This window comes from Pleurodeles waltl, chromosome 9, assembly GCF_031143425.1.
Source record: "Pleurodeles waltl isolate 20211129_DDA chromosome 9, aPleWal1.hap1.20221129, whole genome shotgun sequence".
Lineage (NCBI taxonomy): Eukaryota > Metazoa > Chordata > Amphibia > Caudata > Salamandridae > Pleurodeles > Pleurodeles waltl.
In genome coordinates, this window is record NC_090448.1 from 48164754 (window position 1) to 48189053 (window position 24300).

General features: G+C 44.0%; 1 protein-coding gene across 1 annotated transcript in view; it reads left to right on the top strand.

Moving 5' to 3' along the window:
• MGLL (monoglyceride lipase) overlaps positions 1–24300 on the top strand; it is a 362041-nt gene that overhangs the window by 311643 nt on the left and 26098 nt on the right. The window contains exon 6 of the mRNA XM_069206256.1: positions 1067–1156. Coding sequence (XP_069062357.1) covers positions 1067–1156 — 90 coding nt within the window. The remainder of the gene's footprint in view (positions 1–1066; positions 1157–24300) is intronic.

The following is a 24300-nucleotide window of genomic DNA, read 5'->3' on the forward strand; positions in this document are numbered from 1 at the left end:
TGCTCAGGATGGACATTAATGGTTAAGACACTGTCTAGCCAATGAAATTAACAAATATTTTTTCAGATTTGAATAACTGGGTGGTTCTGTGCCTTCTATTCATGTATGCTGTGGACATTCAAAGTATGTACTGTCCATCTGTAGTTATGAGGAGTCAATAGTAGGACCAGTGGTCCCATGGATCCTCTGGAACATATAAGCACCGGGCATCAGGACTTTAGATGCCCCAGATGCTTGCCCAGTGTCAGGACTACCAGAACAAATGTATTGAATGAAATATACAAATGACACGTACAGTCAAAAACTATGACTTAAGACAACTTTTTAAGAGGAATCTTGGAGTGAAGTTCAAAAGTATTCAACTGAAGGTCAGCAAACTCCAATGGCAAATAACAATCAATCAATGGATCAGGATTTATAAAGTGCGGCTAATCACCCAATAGTGTAACCAGGCACTTCTAACACAGAGGAGCAACAGCCTCAACTATACCCTACTGTAGACTAAATATTGTCTGTTTGTGTTGTAGCCTTGGTGAGGAGCATAATAGTGGCTGATGCACATAACGGTGACTGTATGGTTATTTATCTGTGTCCATCGGTGTCTACATGCCTGTATGTCTGTTGTCTGTATGCATGACTGCTGGTTTGTTTGCCTGTATTCGTAGGCTACTTCAGTCTTTTGGTTTGAGTGCACAAATGCCTTTGTGGGTTGTTGATCTGTATGAACAGGCACCTTTATGTCTTTTGATCTTGGTGTGTGTGTGTTCTACAGGACTCATCAGTGTGCATGCACTTCATAAAATCTAAACCTGTCAGGCTTGTCAACACTTATTAATTGTGATGGTTTGCTATGCTATGTTTCATGGACTACAAAAGCCCATCATGAAGCCATTAATATGTTGATGGTATTATGGTTTACACATGTTCATGCAAAAAGTAATGTTGTGTAATTGATACAAAGTGAACTATCACTGTTAATAGTTTACCACTGGTAAAGTCTAACAAAATAAAATGGGTGTGTGTCTTTTCTACAAAATTCCAGCTGACTCTTTTTCTGTTCTCTTAGGTTTTTGCAGCTAAAGTTCTCAACCACGTTCTCCCAAACTTCTCCTTGGGATCCATTGACCCCAATTGTATTTCTCGGAACAAGAAGGAGGTGAGTTTGCATAACCGATGTTCCCTGCAGTAGCCGGTGGGTGCAGGAGACAATCAGCAGAATCCACAGTGCCTCATGTTGTGGTGAAGTGGCACATGCCAGCAGGGGAAAGGGTACCAAGACTCGACTAGTAGCAGAGGGAGGTCTAGAAAATGTGTAAGTATTAGCCCCATGTGCAATATGACCATGTCACAACCCAAAATAATTCCCCCTGTAAGATCCACTCTCCTACACCAAAGGATTCTTCAAGAATGGGATACATTGGACTTGTTCCTAGTAGGTCTATTATTGGACAGTATTTTTTGGGAGGACGGTCATTCTGGTTTGTTAACGCACAGACTTTGATAAGGCTTTCACATCTCTTTTATTCTGTCATCCATGGACCATTTCATGTTCACAGATGGAGATGAGAAGCTGCCTAATGATTACAGTGACCAGAAATACTAAATGTTAAAAATTGAGTTACTTATTGACTGTGGTGTGAGCTCTGGTCGCAAGGCAACCACAATCCTAGTCAGGGTAAGGCACAAGCAAACCCCAAATTAACCTGTGCTCAAGCGCCTGGTAGATTGACATAGAGCAGTCAGGCTTAACTTGAAGGCAATGTGTAAAGTATGTGGCAAACACTTCAAACAGTAAAACAGAGAAAACACCACACAAAATGATCCCACACCAGGTTAGAAATATAGAGCTTAATTTAATAAATAAAACAAGACCATAATGACAAAAGTCTAATCAGTAGAACTAAAACTATGAAGTTTTAAAGAATTAACTGTAGAATAGCTCCTAAAAGCATAGCTTTCTGGTTGCTCTGGACCAGGACAAAGTCACAGATTCAGGCCAACCGTGATGGAGCATGGGCCTGCTACAGGGACCCAGTTAGGCTTGCTGAACAAAGTACCTTAAACCCTGTTCGTGGAGGTTGTGGTGCATGGAGTCACGTCGAAGATACGCTATGCAGCTGAATCAGTTTGTCAGTTCTGAGACGCGACAAGGCTGCGGTTTGAGGTCCTGTTGTGTCGTCATCAAGAATCCCGTCAATGGGGCATGTGATGTGAAGTCCAGTGTTGGGGGTACGGTGCATAGCTGCCGATGCATTGGTTCCAAGGAGCTGCGACGCTGCAATGCAGAGTCCAGTGTCATCGCCAAGGTTGCTGTCAATGAGGGATGTGAGGACCTGGGCCATGAATGCACTACACCTACAGGATGATGAGTCTGTTCTCAGGACTGTGGAGGTGATGTGGGTCTTTGAGATAGGCCCAGTTCACGCAGCAGCATCAATGCGTTGGGGATGCGCTGATCCGCAGAGCAGATTCGGTGGTTCTTCTCAGAGATGCGCCACTCATTAGAGGAGAATGCGTTGGTGCCGCTGGCCAGCACCTTATGCCCACTTCCAAGGGTCCAGGACTGCGGTGGCAGGATAAACTCACAAATGGCAGAGTCCAGGTGCAGGTGTAAAGTTGTTAGACGCCTGTTCTGTCCATGAGGCTTTAGGTCAGGAGGTCAGCCAACTAGTCCTTGGAGTCACTCTGGATTCTGAGTTCAAGAGATGCAGGTCCAGTCCTTCTCACCCAGGCAAGAGGACAGCAGGGCAGGAGTTCAACAAAGTGCAGTCCGGGCCAGCAGAGTGGCAATCCTTTAGCAGCACAGCAGTCCTTCTTACTGGCAGAGTATCCACAGTTCCAGAGGTGTACAGAAGTGGTGGTTTTAGAGGTTCTTCTTTTATACATAGCTGTGTCTTTAAAGTGGAGAGAAGCTTTTAGAGGCATGCCTTTGAAGTTCCCAGATGCCCTGCCTTCCCTGCCCGGGCTCCAGACTAACTGAGTATGCAGTCTATGCAGCTGTAAGTGAGGCTGGACCCAGCTCCTCCCTCCCATCCTGCCAGTGTCGGCCCACGAAGTCACACTTAAGCTCTCCTTGTGTGTGGCTGTCTGGGAGGAATACTCAAAGCCTACCTGCCAGCTACCCCCAGTCATGTGACCAGAGACAGGCTGTGGGTACCAACTGGCTAAGGCAAGAAAATGCCAACTTTCTAAAAGGGGCATTTTTGAATTGTAGCTTAAAATCCAACTTCACCATAAATTAGGATTTTAAATTAGGATTGGAGAGACACCAAATTTGAAGGGTTAATCTCTTCCCATTTGGAAGTTACACTTATAAAATGTGTTAAGGCAACTCCAATGTTATCCTATGGGAGAGATAGGCCTTGCAGTAGTGAAAAACAAATGTAAGAGTTTTTCACTACCAGGACATGTAAAACCTAAAAGTACATGCCCAACTTTTTAAATACACTGCACACTACCTTTTGGGGCGGTCTAGGGCCTATCTTAGGGGTGACTTATTTGTATTAAAAAGGAAGGTGTTGACCTGGCAAAAGATTTACTTTGTCAGGGCAAAATGGTAGTTTAAAACTGTATATACACGCTTGTCAATAGCAGATCTGAGACATGTTTAAAGGGCTACTTAAGTGGGTGGCACAACTAGTGCTGCAGACCCACTGGTAGCATTTAATGTACAGGCCTTGGGCACATGTAGTGCACTTTACTAGGGACTTATAAGTAAACTGAATATCTAATTGGGTATATGCCAATGTTACCACATTTTAGGGAAAGAGCACAAACACTTTAGCACTGGTTAACAGTGGTAAAGGGCACAGAATCCTAAGACCAGCAAAAACAGGAGATTTAAAGACAAAAAGTTAGGGGAAAACCATTCCAATGATGCCAGGGTAACACTAGACATTACACCATCCCAGGAAAACAAAATGTTTGGTCAACAGTCTTGGATTGCAAGGGTTCACACAGTGTGATTAGTTAGGCAAATTGTGTTGTCCGAAATAAAAACCTAGAGGTCATTGCCTATCCTGGTGTAATTTAAGGGGAAAAATGCCTGTTTTTCCTGCAGTGGATCTTTTATAGATTCACATGTTTGATTTTATCCACATTACTGTTATCATGATACAGCTTCCACTTTGAGACTGGATACTACCTTTTTTCATCAGTGAGATCTGATCAACGATTTCAGAAGGCAAACAGAAGCCAATGATACATAATATTGCGAATCGGAAGGAGGACGGTGGTGCCTCCTTAACTCCCCTTGACCATCAAATTTGCACACAGCCCCAAAGTGTACTTTGATGGTCCATTTCCAACTCACAGAGCACTTTTTGTGCATTGCGACTTGTGTTTCTGCGTCACAAAATGTGTGATTTTGCAAATCACAGACTGGAAAGGGTTTGTACTTTTCTCCCTTAGTGTTGCAGAGGAGCAATATTACACTGCCCAGTAAAACCAGTCGCAGGATAGGACAGTGTACCACAGTGCTTAATTTGTAAATAAAAAAGTGCTGGTGCCCAAAGCTGTGCTTTGCAGCTGCTGCATTTAAATGTGCGAGCACAGAATACTGCGGCAGCGTAATCCTAAAGTCATCCCAAGCCTCTTTAATCCATTTACAGCCACTCCCTGCCCCTGTAGCTGGCGTTGAAAATGCCGGGAAATATGGTGCAGTGAAATCTTGTGAATTTCACTGCGCCATTTTTTTGGTCCTCCCTGCTGGGGAACGCCCTCCCTTGCATACATTATTCCTGACGCAGGTATAATGTCGCGCAAGGGGTTACAAAGCAAGGGGTTACAAAGCAATGCAAGCATCGTGCCACTTTGTAAATTAGGCGCACGGCGGGGGCCTCCTTAACGCTGCCTTAGCGTCAAAAGAATTACGCTAAGGCAGCGCTAAGGGCATGTAAATATGCTCCTTTGTACTTTTGTTCCTTAGTGTTGCAAAGGAGCAGTATTACACTGCCCAGTGAAACGAGTAGCGGGGTAGGATGCTGTACCAGTTTGCTCTCCAGAGCCGTAGCTACCATTAATGCAGCAGGTGCAGTGGCACCGGGGCCCAGAGCCCTGATACACCCCTGCTAAATGCTATCTTTACTACCACAACCAGCAGTCAAAGGGACATTTTCCTTGCTTGCACCAGCGACCGTGGCTTCCTCGCTGCGCCACAGTGGCTGGCAAAGGGTCTTTCAGTTTACCAAGCCCCGGGCTGCTCAGTTGTTTGACTGTTATCCAAGGTTCTGCTAGCAGTGTTTGTTGGGCGTGAGTGTACACAGGGAACACTGTTCCCTGCGTGCCCTTAACACCACTCAGAGCCGCTCCTTTCAATCAACAGATTTGGATCGGACCCACAAGCTAATTGACAAAATAAGTCTTCTAGTCACCTCCAGCTCGGAATCGAAATAACACTTTTACAGCAACAAGTTACAAAGTTTGGAAAACTTTCTTATCAGATACTGAGACAGCCATAGAGCCTTGACGGCTACTTAGCCACTTTCAGAAGATAGGGCGAACGTGGTCCAGAAAGAGCATACCTTTTCAAAAGAGAGCTCCTGTGTATTTTTTTTTGTAGTTTTATATAGCGCTAACTTGGCCCAAGGGCATTGGAGCGCTTTAAATGAGCATCTGATTACATTACACAAGGTCAGATATTTTTTTGGCACAGGGAGATTAATTGATTTACCTAGAATCAGAGGATGTTGATTTGACGCCAGGACTCGAACCTAGTTCCCCAGTACGAAAGTCAGCAGTTTTGGCCGTTAGAGCGCAAAAACCTTTGTGACATAGGCGTAAGGCTTTAAAGATGTAGCGACTTTGCACAGGAAGCCTAGGTAGAGATACGGGAAACTGTATTTTGAATGCACTGTTCAGCAGCGGCCGCCACATAACTCAAGGGGGGGGGGGTTAGGACAGAGACGAGGTAAAAATAAAATAAACAAGCATTTACAATGCAAGGGGTCTCGCGTTTGCTCATGTTAGAGCTGATTGCGTTGTAAACTCCTAACCCGACTTTTCACCTATTGGGCAAAAGTGCATTTATGTACTTAACCCGAAAAAGTGTAATCAACTATGTAAAGCGCTCGACTTCTGCCAAGCGAGATCACGCTCGTAAATTAGAGAAAAAGAAGTCCACGAGCCCGATGGAAAACAGCGAGCCTCGCATGTTTTCTGTACTTGGTCGCTGCGCTCGAGGAGGGCTAGCCACCGGAAAAGGCATGACGTATGCGTGCCTTCGACTAATGAACGCAAGCAGATTTTATTAGCCAAGCCCACGAACCAATAAAAAACACTGACGTGAAGTTGACAGGGCTCCGAGCCCTTTTCTAAGTACTAAAGCGTCTCGCTGCGATACGCATGCGCGAGCGCATGCAACGCAGGCTCGACCCTAAAAGGACTTACCTTGCCTCTGTCCCCGCCGCCTCCTGCCGCCTTGCGCGCCTCTTTTTCTGGTGTCCCATTATTAAGTGATTGGACACCAGCACAGGCTCCCCAGCAATTGTGGCACTGCTTTCATGCAAAACCTAGCATGACAGCAGCACCAGGAATGGTCTGAGTAGCGGTGACTACCACTCACACACAGCCCTGGGGTCTGTGCAGTTTCACAAAGCTGGGCTGGAGAAACCTAAGTGCGCATGTGTATTTGGCTGGCCTCAGACGGCTGGCCAAACACACATGCGCACTTAGGTGCACTTTCACCTCCTCCCACCTCCTGTGGCCCAGCCCCGTCCCTCCCTGCACTGTTGGCTGTGCCAGAAGCAGAAAAATTAAAACAACTGTAAACTATTGTTTTATTTTTCTGCTTCTGGCTCAGCCAGTGGGGCGACGCTCCTCTCCATAGCGAAGGAGCCGCCCTGGCACTGTATTTCGGCTATGGTGTAAGCCAGCAGAATCCTGCTGAGAAAATTACAGTAGTCAAGCCTACAACCACATAGGACCTGATTTAGAGTTTGGCGGACGGATTACTCCATCACAAACGTGACGGATATCCCACCCGCGTATTACAATTCTTTTAGGATATAATGGGATTGTAATATGGCTGAAGGGATATCCGTCACGTCTGTAATGGAGAAACTTCACCCACCAAATTCTAAATCAGGCCCATAATCTTTTTAATGAGTCTCATTAAGGAGAAACAGGTGGAAAAGGGTTTATTATTAAAGAGGATGTCTACCTTCAGGGCAGAGTTGGCAAGAGTAAGAGTTGAACCCAAAACCCAAGGCCTTCAGAACGATGGCCACACAGAGAGATGCTAAAAATTCAGATCTTTATATTTTTTGGTATTTAGTCGTAACGTGTTGCAGTTCATCCACCTGGCCTCCTCACACGTGCAGCCTTTAAACCAGGATTGCAATGATGAGAGGTCACTGTCTAGCCTGAGAATCAGTTGGGTGTCACCAGAATACTCATAAAAGCGAAGACAAAAGAAGTGGCTGTGGATGGAAAGATGGAAGACATAAATGTTGAAAAGAGTGGGGATTTGAGCAGAACTCTGGAGAAACCAACAGTGGATCTCCTCAAGAGATCAGTGATAGGGTGCAGATGTCACATCTGAGGAGGAGCTTCAATGATAACTCAACAAGGAGTAGCTTCACTGACAAAAAACTCTACATGGAGGAGCTTCAATGGCAAACAACTCTACAAGGAGGAGGTTCACTGACAAACAACTCTACAAGGAGGAGCTTCAATGACAAACAACTCTATGAGGAGGAGCTTCACTGACAAACAACTCTATGTGGTTGGAGTTTCAATGACAAACAACTCTACAAGGAGGAGCTTCAATAACAAATAACTCCTCTAAAAGGAGTTCCAACCACATAGCACTGTTTTTCAGTGAAGCTCCTCCATGTAGAGTTGTTTGTCAGCGAAGCTCCTCCTTGTAGAGTTGTTTTTCATTTAAGCTCCTGCTTGTACAGTTGTTTGTCATTGAAGCTCCTCTTTGTAGAGTTGTTTGTCATTGAAGCTCCTCCTTGTACAGTTGTTTGTCATTGAAACTCCCAACACATAGTTGTTTGTCATTGAAGCACCTCCTTGTAAAGTTGTTTGTCAGTGAAGCGCCTTCTTGTAGAGTTGTTTGTCATTGAAGCTCCTCCTTGTAGAGTTGTTTGTCAGTGAAGCTTCTTCTTGTAGAGTTGTTTCTCATTGGAGCTCCTCCTTGTAGAGTTGTTTGTCAGTGAAGCTACTCCGTGCTGAGTTGTTTGTCATTGAAGCTCCTCCTTGTAGAGTTGTCATTGAAGCTCCAACCACGTAACACTGCTTGTCAGTGAAGCGCCTCCTTGTAAAGTTGCTTGTCAGTGAAGCTGCTCCTTGTAGAGTTGTTTGTCATTGAAGCTCCTCTATGTAGAGTTGTTTGTCATTGAAGCTCAAACCACATAGTGTTGCTTGCCAGTGAAGCTCCTCCATGAAGAGTTGTTTGCCACCAGTGAAGCTCCTCCTTGTAGAGTTGTTTGTCACTGAAGCTCCTCCACATACAGTTGTTTGTCAGTAAAGCTCCTCCTTGTAGAGTTGTTTGTCAGTAAAGCTTCCCCTTGTAGAGTTGTTTGTCATTGAAGCTCCTTCTTGTAGAGTTGTTTGTCATTGAAGCTTCTCCACATAGAGTTGTCATTGAAGCTCCAACCACGTAGTGTTGCTTGTCAGTGAAGCTCCTCCTTGTAGAGTTGTTTTTCATTGAAGGTCCACCCATGTAGCATTGCTTGTCAGTGAAGCTCCTCCTTGTAGAGTTGTTTGTCATTGAAGCTCCAAACATGTAGCGTTGCTTGTCAGTGAAGCTCCTCCTTGTAGAGTTGTTTTTCAGTGAAGCTCCTCCTTGCAGAGTTGTTTGTCAGTGAAGCTCCTCCTTGCAGAGTTGTTTGTCAGTGAAGCTCCTCCTTGTAGGGTTGTGTGTCATTAAAGCTCCAACCATGTAGCGTTGCTTATCAGTGAATCTCCTCCTTGTATAGTTGTTTGTCATTGAATCTCCTCCAGGTAGAGTTTTGTCAAGTAAGTCAAATGGCGGTGAGGTACCCACTAGATAGATAAGATTGTTCTTCTCCGGATCCTTTATAAGGATAAGGTTTAGTTATTAAGCAAAGATTTGCATCAGACGTCAGTGTTGCTCCAAAATCAATTTAATTATTTGAGAGGGACAAAGAAGCAAAAAACAAAGTGTAGATACTCATAGGTCCAAAGTGTTGTAAAGTAGGCCAGCCGACACGTGTTTCGCCCCAAGAGGCGCGTAGGCCAGGGCTTTCTCAAGGCATCTATAGTAGGCAATGTTGAAGAAATTGTTATGCAGTCGGTCATGTAAATGTTAGGTCAGCTATTATCCCGTATATATTTGGGAAGAAAATGCGGTAACCAGATTTCAATCCGTCGCCTGCAATGTTATGTTAGTAGTGAGTTTTGTCAAGTGAAGCTCCTCCTTGCTGAGTTGTCATTGAAGCTCCTCATTGTAGAGCTGTTTGTCAGTGAAGCCCCTCCTTGCTGAGTTGTTTGTCATTGAAGCTCCTCCTTGTAGAGTTGTTGGTCATTGAAGCTCCTCCACGTAGAGTTGCCATTGTAGCTCCAACCATGTAGCACTGCTTGTCAGTGAAGCCTCTCGTTGTAGAGTTGCTTGTCAGTGAAGCTCCTCCACGTAGAGTTGTTTGTCAGCGAAGCTCCTCCTTGTAGAGTTGTTTGTCTTTGAAGCTCCTCCACGTAGATTTGTTTGTCAGCGAAGCTTCTCCTTGTACAGTTGTTTGTCATTGAAGCTCCTCCTTGTAGAGTTGTTTGTCATTGAAGCGCCTCCTTGTAGAGTTGTTTGTCATTAAAACTCCAACCACGTAGAGTTGTTTGTCAGTGAAGCTCCTCCACATAGAGTTGTTTGTCAGTGAAGCTCCTCCACATAGAGTTGTTTGTCATTGAAGCTCCTCCTTGTAGAGTTGTTTGTCATTGAAGCTCCTCCTTGTAGAGTTGTTTGTCATTGAAGGTCCAACCACGTAGAGTTGTTTGTCATTGAAGCTCCTCCACGTAGAGTTGTTTGTCATTGAAGCTTCTCCACGTAGGGTTGTTTGTTAGTGAAGGTCCTCCGTGTAGTGCTGTTTGTCAATGAAGCTCCTACTTGTAGAGTTGTTTGTCATTGAAGCTCCTACTTGTAGATTTGTTGGTCAGTGAAGCTCCTCCATGAAGAGTTGTTTGTCAGTGAAGCTCCTCCTTGTAGAGTTGTTTGTCATTGAAGCTCCTCCTTGTAGAGTTGTTTGTCATTCAAAGAGTAGTTAAGCCTTCAACATCTCTCAAAAGATCTTCAGCAGTACTTAGCTGATGCACCCTTTTCTAAAAACCATGGGGCAGAAGGAGTTTGGCAATAAGATTTACATTCCTGTATGGGGATAGAGGTGCCAAGTGCTATTGTGATCAAATGTTTGAGGGAGTCAGTATTGATGTTCATGTCCACTCCCAAATCAGGCTTAGGGGAGTCAAGAATAGCATGAGGATGCCGGATCTTGAATTTGAACCAAGCTTTTCTTTTAGGTTGAACAGGAGATTTTGAAATGGCTATACCCTGACAGAGAAGATTGATTGAAAACAATCTGGGCTTATAATCAGACCAAACTAATTCAAATGCAGAACTGAACTAGGTCAGAATTTGCACACAACAAATCACCTGGATTATGTGACTGACACTTTAGATGGGAAGCAAAAAGAGAGGGACCGGGAGGTTCGTGGTCCAGTGTACAATCTCCCAAACAAAGTTCCTAGAAAAATAAAGGTACACTGTTCCAATAATTAGGGCAACGGGGAACCTAATTCAACAGGAGCAAGAGCCCTCACGCATCACATTGGATGACTGGCTTCATCATCGGGACAGCTCCTCGTTAGGCCGGTACTGCAATGCCTAACGGGCTCCCCGAAGGGGGCTCTTAACCGTATTGCTCTAATAGTAGCGGTGGGATCTTGCAGTAGGAATACCAAATTGTAGTTTCCGAGCAATAAAGGAGAGTGTGAAAATATTAAAATTGGCTATCCATCAAAGTATATTAATCATGAATTTAATCAAAATTGGTAAGATGGAGGCCAAGATTAAAAACGAGGTAGGAGTCTAAAAGTGAGTTGTGATGCTCACATACTCCCAACAATAACGCAAGAGGATAGAACCGTTTATGGTACCTCTAGTCAGGTCTACATGTTTCGCGTCTGATGGTCCAGCCGGATCCAGCGACGCTTCATCAGGACCAAAAAGAATTATAACTTCTCCAAAAATAGTTTTATCTATAAACCCAATTGGGGGAAGGAATACAAAACAGTCACTTACTTTTTGTATGTCTATGCTATGTCAAAAAAGGGGGGGGTCGCCCATCCCCGGTAATAGGAAAAGGCTCCTTGGAATCAACTGTCAGGGACTGGAACTGACAATTTTTGGAATGTCGTTCGTAGGTTCTTTTACCTACCCGCCTGACAGCGTCCCCATAGACCTTCCTGACACTTTAGATGGACCTTCAGATTTTTTTTTTTATTTAGCTGAAGTATGGCACAGACCATACGCAGTTCTTGTACCTCACTAGCCAGATGATCATCTATTCTGATGTATTCTCCAAAGAAAATCAGTTTGTCAATCATAATTGTTAAAGAAGTCTAAAAAAGAGTTTAGAGAAGTGCCAGATAATCCTGGAGGACAGTAGATTTACCGAGTTATGATGTTACAGGACTGTCTGATAGTAAGATTAAGCACAAGAAGTTTAGCCTGAAGTTTATTGTCATAGGATAAAGTGGAGACCTTAATGAAAGCACAACTGATTACGGCCAATTCCCCTCCGACACCAGAAGAGCTGTCAGCATGTGTGGTTTGATGATTGCATGTTCCAAATCAGGGCCCAAGTGGTCCTTTAGCCAAGTTTCCATTATGAAAAGTGGATCTAGCCCATTTTCTGAGATGAAATTATGAATCTCAACAGAGTGCTTGGCCAGCAAGCGGGTATGCAAGAGAGTAGAAGACAAGGTGAGGTGCTGAGAATTGTTCTTGGGCGAGGTGGTGAGGTGGCGGGGAACCTCGTGAGAGTGAGAGCTACAGAGCGATGAGATACAGAAAAAACATGGTGTTCGATATTTGTCCTTTGAGGGGAATTTGCAGGTGGAAGATAGCTCACTTCAACACTTAAATATGAGAGTACTTAAAGGTGAAACAAGGAAGGAAATAATTTCTTTACTCACCGGAGGAGAATAATAAAAATGAGGACAACTGCATCATCCTTGGCCCTATGCCCACCCAATGTGCAGATGGCCACAGAGAGTCTTGCCTTAGGCACGCCTTCAACATGCGAGCAGTGTGTCCACGACTTTGTCTGCAAGAGCACGGGCCTAACGTAGCCTTTCCACAAAACTGCTGTGGGGGGGAGCGAGTTAGTTTCACAACCTCAGCAATGAAGAGGCAGTGTTCCACGCAAGGAAGCAACTTCGGGTAACAAGCCTAGGGTCCTCCTCTGCAGACAAGCAGCTGTTAGGAAACAAAAGAAAATGTGCAAAAAATGGAGACACTGTAAAAGCAGGATTTAAATAATCACTCTGCAGAATGATCCAACTCTTAGCAAGCAACCACACTACATTGCTTTTCCAAATTTCCTCATGGTTAGTCAAATCATCCCTGTTTTCAAAGACCCAATTAGCCTGACTCCACTTCTTCTAACCTAGAGAGGTGACCAGCGTTGGTCCATGATGGCATGAGCCATGCAATATTTTCAGGATGACCAATGACTACATAAGCATTTCCCACTGAGATCCATTGTATGTTAATTGGTTTTGCAGGGATATACTAAACCCTTGGCATAACTCTTGGTCTGTTGTGTGGTACTTTACAACTCCATGGACTACAGCCCGAGACGTGCCAGCAGACAGCAATGAAGCCAACCCTCCAGGCCCATTCTATGGATATTTAACGTGACAGGCTCAACAGCCACCCTCATTGAGACAAAAAGTATGCCTTCCCTCAGCAGTGTCCAAACCTTCGGTCATGGAACAACATTAATAGAATGCATTCTGCTGACTTGGACAAACATGAAAAGACCCAAAGATTAACAGCCCAGAGGGCAAAATATGTATTAGCTGTTTCTTACAAAGAAAAAAGAAAAATATTATTTTACCAATGGAGATCTGCTAAGAATTCCCCTTTTCTTGGACTCGGCACAGCAACCTCAATTTATACTTTGTGCCCTGAAGTACTAATACTGTGGCACTTTGCATTAATCAACCACTAATATTTCAGCATTAGCTGCACATGAGCAATGAATTGGTCCTCAACCACATTATATCTAAATTACCCTGATAGTCACTAAGATACAGTCAATAAGGTATTGAAGGAGTTTCCCAAGTTGGTTAAAAGTATCCTTAGTGCAAAAATTGATTCCAAGCTCTCCCTCAAGCAGTTGTAGTTGGATGAAATTTCCAGGAAAGGCTCAAAATGGATCCATATTTCTTTGGGAAAAAAAAACTATCAGTGAACTTTACGGCCCCCTAAGCAACAAAAGGACGCATCGCCTAATCACAACCTCACTGCCATCCTTCGCTTTTCTCATGAAAAAGCCCAAAAATTCATGCCCTCTGAGGTAAATCCCCAGGTCATTTTAACTCTCTCACAAGATAAAAGATTTTTCTGGTGGACCTCATTTCTTGGCCGGAGTAGCTATCGATCCTTATTTTGTGACATGATTGTACATGTTGGGTGTCACTGCGATTGCTATGTTATATGGCATTAATGTGTGCCATTAAAATCATGCAGAGCTTATTTTCTGGCACAGCTTGAGTTTTTCTTCGACCCCATACGGCTTATTTTGTGGCGCGGTCAAGTCTTTTCAGGGTCGATACTCTCACACTCTGGATTAATTTGTGGCAAATTTGTTTGTTTTCTGGGGCGCAAAGTTGTGAATATCCCGCATTAGAATGGTAGTCATGTTCTACAGGAAATGATGAGCGTATGCTGTTTTACATGAGCACCAGGTATGTGGTAAAAAGGGCCAGTTCCCTTATCCACAAAGGCTCCACTCCACATCCTTCACTGTCAAAGACAACTCTTGTTTCGTGGCCTCATTTAGAGTTTGGACAAAATTTCAGGGGGAAACTTTAAATATGGAGTAGGGTCCACGGCCTTAATTTCCTCCACCATAGGGACAAAACTGTGGCAAAACGCAGTCGGGGCATTTTACTCCGTTTTTGGAATTTCCTCCATTGATCGGAAGACTTTCAGTTCCCTCCAAACTATTAAAGCAGTGCTTAATTTGTGCTTGTTGTTTCCGGTGCTGAGCACCGGCACTTATTTGTGAGGGCAGGGTTTATTCTTATGCCGCAAGCATTTGCTGCGAGCAAAAGACACATATGGGAAAGACGGAAGAAGGAAAAACTAAAAAGCGTCATAAAGGGAGAAAGGAAGAAAGTTGCAGGATGAGCTGAAGGGGCAAGGGTGGCCGTAAATGGATTGAAGAGGCCGGATATGGCTTCAGAATTACGCTGCCCCAGTATTCAGTGCTGGCAGATTTAATTACAGCAGCCTCGTGTTTAAGAGAAGGGCTTTGAGCACTGGCACCTCTTTGTTTACAAATTAAGCACTGTGTTAAAGAGACCCCAGACCTCCTTGTGCACCACAACAAAATGTGCCCACCACACGAATGCATGGTGAGTCACACTGGCGTTCATAGCGCCTCGAGTTTCTCACCCAGTTTCTTACAGTAAAGCGAATTTCAAGCTGTAGCGCGTCAATGTTGTGATATGACACATATCCAAACAAATCACTTACACATTATTTTGAATCCATTTGCGAGTCCGCCAACAAATTCCCCGCTTTTATTAGTGCAGATGGAACTGTACACACAGCTGCCAGTGTGAGGTTGTGAAAGCTAATGATCGATGCACGTGGAATAGTCACTCTCCTTAATAGTACATGGGCTCGAAATAGAAGCTTCTTGGGCCAAATCTGGATGTTTACAGAACAGGGAGGCGTTGCTTGGTTACCAAGGTACCTAAAATGGATAAAGAGTTTTGATTTCCTTTATCTTGAGAGAGCGGCATGCGTTTTGTCCATGCCAATCAAATTGTTTGATATAGTGTGAGGGATATTATATGGATGAGCAATCTAGTATCTCGTTGTATAAAAAGCTGTGTAGGGTCCACACTCCTAGAACTTCATGTATCCCTTATTCTGATCTGCGTTCTGATGTGGGCTCATCGTGAAGGGTTTGTATTGTGGTTCTGTAGAGCAGTCATCTCCCTAATATTCTCAGATACCATAGAAAATGTGCACTTGATGGACCGGGCAAATGGTTGCAGGCTTACCCTAAAGTACACACGGGAATTTCTTGCAGGAAAGTTCACAATGCACAGTACAGCGGCTCTGTGCTATAGGCCAGGCAGGGTTTGGTAGCAGAATATAGTTGGTAGAATATCTTCCAACATACATTTTCTGTTCCAGATATTGTTTACAAAGGTATTGGGGTCATAAAAAAAATCTACGTACCCTTAAGGCGGCTCCTCTAAAAGTAAATAGATTTCTGACAGTAGGCAGAGATCTCCAAAAATGGCGGCCAGTAGTCTGCCGGAGCTGTGGGGTAGATCCCCCCTTTGCCCTGCTGGAGGAGAGTGCAGCCCACCAGAGTCTAAATGAAGTCCTATGTTTCGACATGCTACCTTACGGGAAACCTTGGGCCAGATGTATCAAGCTCCCGGTTTGCATTTGTTAAAGAGCGATTTTTAAGAAATCGCTATTTAAGAAATGCAAAATGGGATGTATGAAAATTGCGAATCCGTAATATCGATTTCTTAAAAACCGCAATCACTATTACCGAATCGCAATTAGGGAACGGGACTCCATTTATCCCTATGGGCCTGTAGGCCCATAGGTACGAATGGTTTTGCATTACCTAATTTGCGAATTCCTAATTAGGTAATGCAAACCCCAGGGTGCTGGGGGCCTAAGGCCCCCTTTGATGCACCCCCAAAAAATATTTCTGGACATGTAAAGCGTGGGCATGTGTGCGCTACATGTCATTTTTAAAAATGCATTTGTAATGCATTTTTAAAAATTGCACATGCTTACCACCAAACTTGAATTTGTGGTAATTGCATTTCCTAAATGCCAAATTCGAATTTAGGAAATGCATGATACATGTGAATACATGTGAATTCCCTATTTGCAATTCCCTAATCGGAATCACAATTTTAAGGAATCGCTAATTTTGCGATTCCTTTAAATTGCACTGCGAATTCCTTTCATAAATCATGAAAGGCGATTTTGCATTCGCAAACGGTGGAATTTTGCGATTCGCACCATTTGCGAATGCAAAATCCTTTGATATGTCTGGCCCCTCGTTCGGTAACCTACACTGAGGTGAAGGAAACACGCTGAGGGTGCAATAATCAGCCTTCAAGAAGATCCTTGGCGAACACATCCCAACGCAGAACCACATTCAGTTCCCTGATGGGGCTATTTGATTCAAATCAAAACGAGATGGGAAAAGGCAGTGACCAAAAAGAGACCAAAGGCTTGCAAGAAACTCAAGAGTGAACTAGACATTCACAGCCCCAGTTCCAGCTCTAGCCGATGGACCACCTTTGGCAGTGACTGCTGGCAGCTCTAGCTGAGAAACATGGGGTACGTTGCCATCTAAGGCTTAACCCCGTTACCGCCTGCCGACTGAAGGACTGTGGTTTGTAAACCTCTCTTCCACATATTACTTAAGCATTACGCTGATGCTTGTTCTTCTGGCCTTGCAGGTATGATTCGTTCACTCCAGGAGCGGTGCAGTTGCTTTAGGACAGAAGTCTCCAACCTTTTCACCAATGAGAGCTACTTTTGTTGAACAAAAATCATTCTGAGCTACCCAAATTATTAGTGTTGTACACTTAGGACAAGAGAACATTAGTGGCCACACTATGCAAAATTACCAGTCGTGATCACGTTAGTACAGGATTGCAAGTAGTAATATAAAAAAGTTTAATCAGATCGGACTACCTCTATAAGGGTAATACATAACAGCCACAGCTGCAATGGATGCTAGCACAAAGGGAATCATGTTTGAAATAAGTCTGTCAATGCTAAATGATTTATCATTTGAATATCAGCTTTAAGTATTTGTTTGAAATTATGGGTTCTGAAAATACACACATTTTTTGCCTCAAATACACACTTTTCAGTTTTGGTATACATATATTAATTCAACCAATCAAATGTTTTTAATTTGGTAAGTTGGACTACGCACAGGAGAGCTACTCACAGGTAGCTGGGGAGCTACCAGTAGCTCGCGAGCTACTGATTGGAGAAGCTTTAAGAAGTGTTGCAGAACTCCCAGCCTGCACTTGGGGTGTCAGGAGTGTCCCCAGGCCCAATAGAAAATATTTCTGTGGTCTCAGGCAGTCAGGTCCAAAGAGAGGGCATGATTGCCTAAATGCTACCCCTCCTGAACCCTACTGCTTTAGGGGGGAAAAGTGCGACTTTCTCTTTAAAGCCTATTGATTGTACAGAGTTAACCTTCTGCTATTGGGGAAGCTGTTGAGCCATAAAGGGATGAAAGCCAGTTTCTGGAGCAGGAGGAGAGTAACCAACAACCTTTCAAGATCACTCAGTACCTTGAAATGCATGCCTCACTGCTGGAGTTACTGTCACAGAACACTCAGACCTGGATCCTGAGTTGTGTGTTATGATTTCCTGTGAGGTCATGTTAGGCCTAGGGTCATGTGATGTCATTTCCAGTGGGGTCACGACTATGCTAGTTTGTGCTCATGAACCCTGAAAAATTCTACCTCTTTTTGTCACAGAATGTTGGCAAGAGCTGGATGTGGCTAGTTTACTGCAGTGGCGTAACAAAGCCCCCGCAGCCCCCAAGGTGCAGGGGGGTCGAGCTCCAGGGGGCCCCCTCAGCCCAGCACTCTGGACCTGGGAGCCCTAAGTGAGTTGGAGGTGAGCCCCTCCATGTGCTTTGCAGGGGGGCCCCACCAAGTTTCGCTACTCCAGTGGTTTACTGTTGGTTTGTCTGTCTGCCCAACCATCCAGGGCCGCTGCATGTAGTGGTCCGGCCCCCCACCAGCCCATAATATACACTCAAAAGTTCCAAAAGAGTTTCCTTCCTAAAGAGACGAGTCTTGGTTGAGAGATGGGAGAGTGCTCCGTGTAATAATACCAGCTAGAGGCAGGACAGAGCACATGACTGTAATTTGATGAAGTCACTCAGTGTCCTCTGTATTGCTTCTCCCTCCGGAGCAGACCTTCTGACAACGTTTTTGTAGCATTTGAGCAAATGAAATACTTGGGCAATTCCTGGTAACCAAAATTAAATGATGCAATGAACCGCAGGCCTTGTTGGGTCGCTGTTCACTGATTGCAGGAATATCCTGCCGCTTGTGGACTTTAAACATTGAGATAAGAACAAACGGATTTCCTATCAATGTGTAATGTTTTGGTACAGCACACTCTTATTTTGTTTTACGTATCCCACTCTTTCCAAAACAATTGATAATTGTAGCAATATTGGCTAGGTTAGAAAGGAGCCCTTCCCCTCTAAAATATTATTTACATTTGGAAAGATCTCAGATAAATCATTATTGTATTCTTTTTTTCACCGACCACTTTTTGTCTGGTGTTTTCACTGTTTTACTGTTTGAATTACTGCACATATAATTTACATATTGCCTCTAAGTTAAGCCTGACTGGCTGGGCCAAGCTACCACAGGTTTGAGCACAGGTTAATTTGAGGTGACTTGCCTTGACAGGGATTGTAGTTACTGGTTAACCAGGGCCACCTTAGTCCACCACTAACACCATGTTTAAAAACAAGAACTGTCTCACGGCAGGCAAGTACCGACCTGGAATCCTGAAGTTTATTAGTTTGAGTATCCACCATGTGATAAGGTCCCACACTATGTGGACATCACATCTCCACAGTGAGCAGACAAACATGCTATGGAGACACAAAAAGGCCAGTCTGAGCTCAAAAAGTGCAAGGAAAAAAGGGCAGAGCCGAATGTTCACAAGGAGGATCATTTCAAACACATATAGTTGTTCTTTGTCCTGGTGTGAACTTTTTCTAACTGGTTTGCATTGAAACTATTTTTAAGTTGATAAACCCTTTTCCCCTCCCCCTCAAGAACTGTATTGGCATATCATCAATAATAATATATCATACTATCGTATTGCTAACTAGGAGTTTGTTTATAGTTTATGTTAATTTATGGTTTGTAAAACCTTTATGAATCAGAGGGCCATTGTTATGGCCAAGTCATGTGGTGCAGCTCTGCAAGCCACCCTGCTGCAATGCACTGATTGACAGGAAAGGGCAGGACTGTGCTGTATTTAAGGCAGTATGGTGCATTGCTGCCTTTTCCCCTGCTCTGGCACCCATTTGGTTGCCTAGCACCAATGCAGGTACCTTTGCACGTTGATGCAAGGGTGCCTTGTTAGCATGCAGGATTGGTTTTGTGCAGGAAGGGGTACCTTCCTGCACAAAAATAATCCATGGAGGCATTTTCTTCATTCTCTGTGTGCTGCAGAATGCACTTTTCCAGTGAAAAATAACTTTGGTGCTGGAGCGTAAATACCTTTGCAAGAGTTTCCACTGCTTTTTGACACTTTGCATTGCTTTTCCCCTGGACTAATGCTTAGTAAGTGTGGCCTAGTATGCAGAATGCAGCACAAGAGAAAGAGGAAGTAATACGGGGAAATAAAGATATTTCTCCTTGCTACGCCGCCCATGGAAAGGCGTAGCATTTTTGCTCATTTTTATGATTACCAGTTCTGGTAAATCTGGAAATATGTCAAAATCCATGGGAGTTGTGTGGGAACACTCACGCAACGCCCATGGGACGCCTTCCCCGGGCAGAGCAATGCAACACAGCAATTTGTGCCACTTTGCGTTACTCCAGTTTTATGAAGCCACGCAAGGCTACCTTAAGGTGGCTTTGTATGGCTTCATAAATGTGCGTTAAGAGTTGTGTCACGTATGCACCACATTGCATAGTGCAAGTGCAACGCAACTGGGGCCATAAATATCCCTCAAAGCTTATTATCACTGTTATGGAGTTGAGATGATCACCTTTTCTGCTGAGAAGTGTGTACGGTCACTGGGCCCCAGACTGCTTCTGTCTGGAGTGGCATACAAGAGTGTTATGGACCCTAATGCAGCCAAAGTGCACTGGGCCGTGATACAAATATAGTGCAATGGGTCCTAATAAAACTGAAGTGCACTGGGCACCTTATACTAGTTATGTGCAGTGTGCAATTGGCCCAAATGCAACTGAAGTGCGGTCGGTAATGGGCAATGATTCAATGGGCACTGATTTAAGTACAGTGCAAATATAGTGCAATGGACCCTAAAGCAACCAAGGTGCACTGGGCCCTAATTCAAGTGTAGTGCAGTGGGCCCTAATACAACTAAAGGGCATTGGACCCTTATCCTAGCTACATTCCGTGTGAAATTGCCACTAATTCAAGTATAGTTCAATGGGCTCTAATGCAACTAAAGTGTAATCGGCTCTAATGCGAGTGAAGAAAATGAGCGCTCGGGCCTTCGATTGGATAATAAATGAAGGTGCTGTGGTCCCTCTCACCCAAGGCCATTGTGGCCCCTCATTTGCTTCACTAATTTGCTTTTCTAGCATATTTTCAATTAAATAAAATAAATAAGTGAAGAGGCCCAAACGTTTTTCTCAGGAGCATGGTTCCGAATGCTGGGAGAGCCAAGTACCAAAGCTGCTTACTCTTGTTTCCAGCTCATGGCTCTTATACTCACCACCTAAAACTTTATGTCTCTTTTTCTCAATTTTTGAGGTTCTTTTTCAACCCTGCTTTGTAACTTTGTCACTGTTTTCCATCTTTCTTCCTCCCTTTTTGTGCTTTTTCTTTGTTGCTTCTGGTCAAAGTTTAAAGATGAAAAGGTAGGGCCTGATTTAGAGTTTGGTGGGTAGGGTTACTTTTTCACAAACGTGACGGATATCCCGTCCGCCGTATTGCGATTCCATTATATCCTATTGAAATCGTAATATGGGGGATGACGTATCCTTCACGTTTGTGACAGAGTAACCCGTCCACCAAACTCTAAATGAGGTCCTAAGTCGTGATCCCCAAACTTGAGCACAATTGCTAACCACCTACTGGGTATTAGTTAAACATCTCCTTACATACAGAGTGCCTGAGATTGAACCATTATCTGACAAGGTTCACTGACCACCAGGTCTGACTTCTCAGGCTGGATGGCATGAGGTGCTTTTATTCCTTCAGTAACAGCACAAAATTGGTTCTGAAGGGGGAAGTAGATACCTAGACTTCCACGGCAATGAATTGGACTATACCACCTATAAATAGGGTAGGATATAAAACAAATATATAATTATGAAAAAAAATCTTTTTAATCAGTCATCACTTATGTATCAACATGTTAATACTTAGGTGCTCCTTTCGGTGATGCGGCCCACTGCAAGTGATTTAGTGAAGAAGAAAGTGCGCAAGTGTTTATACAAGACCAAAATATATACAAATGCCCGGTAACAGTGTATCGGATAAAAACAAGCAACACTCAAAAAGTGAAGGTGTTCAAATCTTTTAAAAAACTTCTTCCAAGTACCAGTTCATTGCAAACAAATGTCGACTTTTCGACCCCTGAAGCACTTCAGTAAAGGGTTTTCATCTGGACTACAAAACTTTGACGGAGACACCAAACAGGTAAGTGGTCCAACAACTCAATGGCTGTGCTAGTGTATGAAGGTATCTGAGGGGGATCGGTTATCCTGAAACTCTTCTCAGGTCAGAGCTTCTGAAGCCGCACAGCTGTCTCCTGGTGTGATCTTGGTCATGGAATCGCCCGGCTTGCACAGGATCTTTCCTGGCAGCCACACGCAGGAGGCAAGCTGGCCTGGATAATCTCCTGGTGGGAAATCAAATTGTGGACCCTTCCTTCGTTCCATGAGTCACTACAAGTGAGATAATCGATCCCCCTGAGATACATTCATCCACTAGTACGACCACTGGGTTTTTGGACCACTAGACACCGGACGAGTACTTTTTGTGGTCTTGCTTCTGGATGTTAGTGGATGGTGGTGTCTCATGCTGCTGCTATCTCAAGCATCCACAAGCATCTTACAGTTTATGAAAATATGATGAAAAAAATCTTCACTTAGCAACTTGGCACCTCCCTTTCCCCCAGTCCAAAGGGAACTTAGAAAATGGGTGTCCTGAGTTTTTCTCCATGCAGGGACATCTTAAGGATTTGTGGGGCCCTGGGCTAGATAGATTTTGGGACCCACTGTTTGGAGCAACTCTGATTTTATCATCCCTTTTCAGCTCATTTACACCCTCATGATGCCAAACCTGCTTATTACGCCTGTTGTGTAAGAACACGCAAAGGGTGACTTGTTAGATGTTTAGTGGACTAGAGCATAAGATTTATGCAAAATATATGCACATGCACATAAAACTATAACTTTAATTGCTGAATATTTGTAATCACAAATATACCCCCTTCACTACTGGCGTTCATGCTGCAAGAGTTAAAATCAAAGCACTGTTTTTAGGATTTTCACCATTCCATTGGCATAAATCTGATAATATTCTGCGAATTCCTCCTCCCCTGCCTTGTCCCTCGTCTCCTCTCTATATATGAGCACTTCCCTGGCTAGCCTGTGGCCAGCCTCTGTAGGGGAAATGGAACAGGGCATGACACAGGAGATGAATAGTACAGTAAGAGATGTGAACCCGAGGGGAAGAGGGTAGAGCTAGAAATAGTGTAGAAAGATAAACGAAGTAGGGAGAAAAGTAAAGTAAATAAAAGAAAGGTGAGGTAGCCAGTCGAAAAATAAGGAGGGGAAGAAACAGGAAGATTTAGGTAGAAAAGTAGGCAAGCTTTTAAAATGTGGTAGAGAGTGAGGGGGAATGAATGCAGATAGACGCAGAGGAGTACAGCACTCCAGAGGGTGAGGTACAAAGAGAGAGGTAATGTTGAAAGAGGTGAATCAGAGAGAGAGGCAAAGGCAGCATGAGGTAGACTGACCTACTTGAAGAAAAACAAAATGATAAAGGTAGTGAGGGAACACTGTGAGAAAAGGTAGAATAAAATGGGTCAGGTAAAGAGAGTGGTGGACAATAGAGAAAGACCGAGAGGGGTGATGGGTACAAGGGAAAATGTGGTTCAGATAGAAAAGAGGTAGCTGAGAGACCTGTGAAACAGAGAGAGGTGAGGCTTATACAGAAGCAGAAAGTTGTGAGATAGAAAAGAGGAAGTGTGATGAAGTACAAAGATCAATAAAAAAGAGGTTGAGTGCAATAGTTGTGGTGGAGGGGAAGAGTTTAAATGGAGAAGGAGGTATGTAGAGAGATGTGTATATGTTTGAGAGAGGGAGAGTCAAAGTAGTGGACGATGGAGAAAAGGAAGGAAAGAAACAGAGGTAGTCAGGAAGGAGCATAATAGTTACCAGGACAAAGGAGAGGGAAGCTTGAGAGAAGGAGGAGGTGGAGAGGTGAGGCTGTGACTCATGGGGAGAGAGAGCACAAAGGAGTATGGAGAGGTGAGGTGATGAGGGAGATGTGAGGTAGAGAGAGGAATGAGATAAAGAGATGAGGCGGAGTGGTGACGCAGAGAAAGAGCTGAGAGAGAGGTAACAAGTTGTAAGGTAGCAGAGACATGGAGAGAAGGAGATAGGTGATGTAAAAATAGAAACAAGATTGTGTGAGAAGGGAGATAGACGGAGGAGAGATGAAGGGGGCAGAAAGAGCATGCAGTGACGTAGGCAGAGGTAAGGAGGTGACATCAAGAGTGATCGATTTAGATCAAGACAGAGAGATGTCATAAGAGAAAGGCAGAGGTGAAGTTGAGTGAGATATTTTGGGTGAGCTACAGAGCAAGGGTGAAGGAACACAGAGAACTGGAGATGGTAAGGAAGAGTGTTAAGGGAGATGTAAGGAGGTGACCTAAGGAGAGAGAAATGACACAGAAAGCTTGGGAAACGAAAACGACTGCCTGAGAATGTGGGGGTTAAGGCTGGACCGGCTGGTCAGGCACAGATGGGGCAGATTTATTTTCTAGCTCAATCACAGTTGCTTCTTTTCTAAGTTGCAAAGGGGGAGAAAGCAGAGGCATATTATTAACAAGCATTTTCAATGCAACGGGTCTCGCATGTGCTCGAGTTAGAGCTATTAGCTTTGTAAAGAAAAAAGAAATGCAGCGCGATCGCACTATGTAAATTCCAGCGCAATCGCGTGGAAAATAAAGTAGTCCGGACTCCATGCTGAAAACATCGAGCCTCGTATGTTTTTAATAGTTTGCCTGTGCTGTGTAGGCGGGCTAAGCACCGGAAAAGGCATGAGGTATACATGCCTTCCACAAATGAAAACAAGCG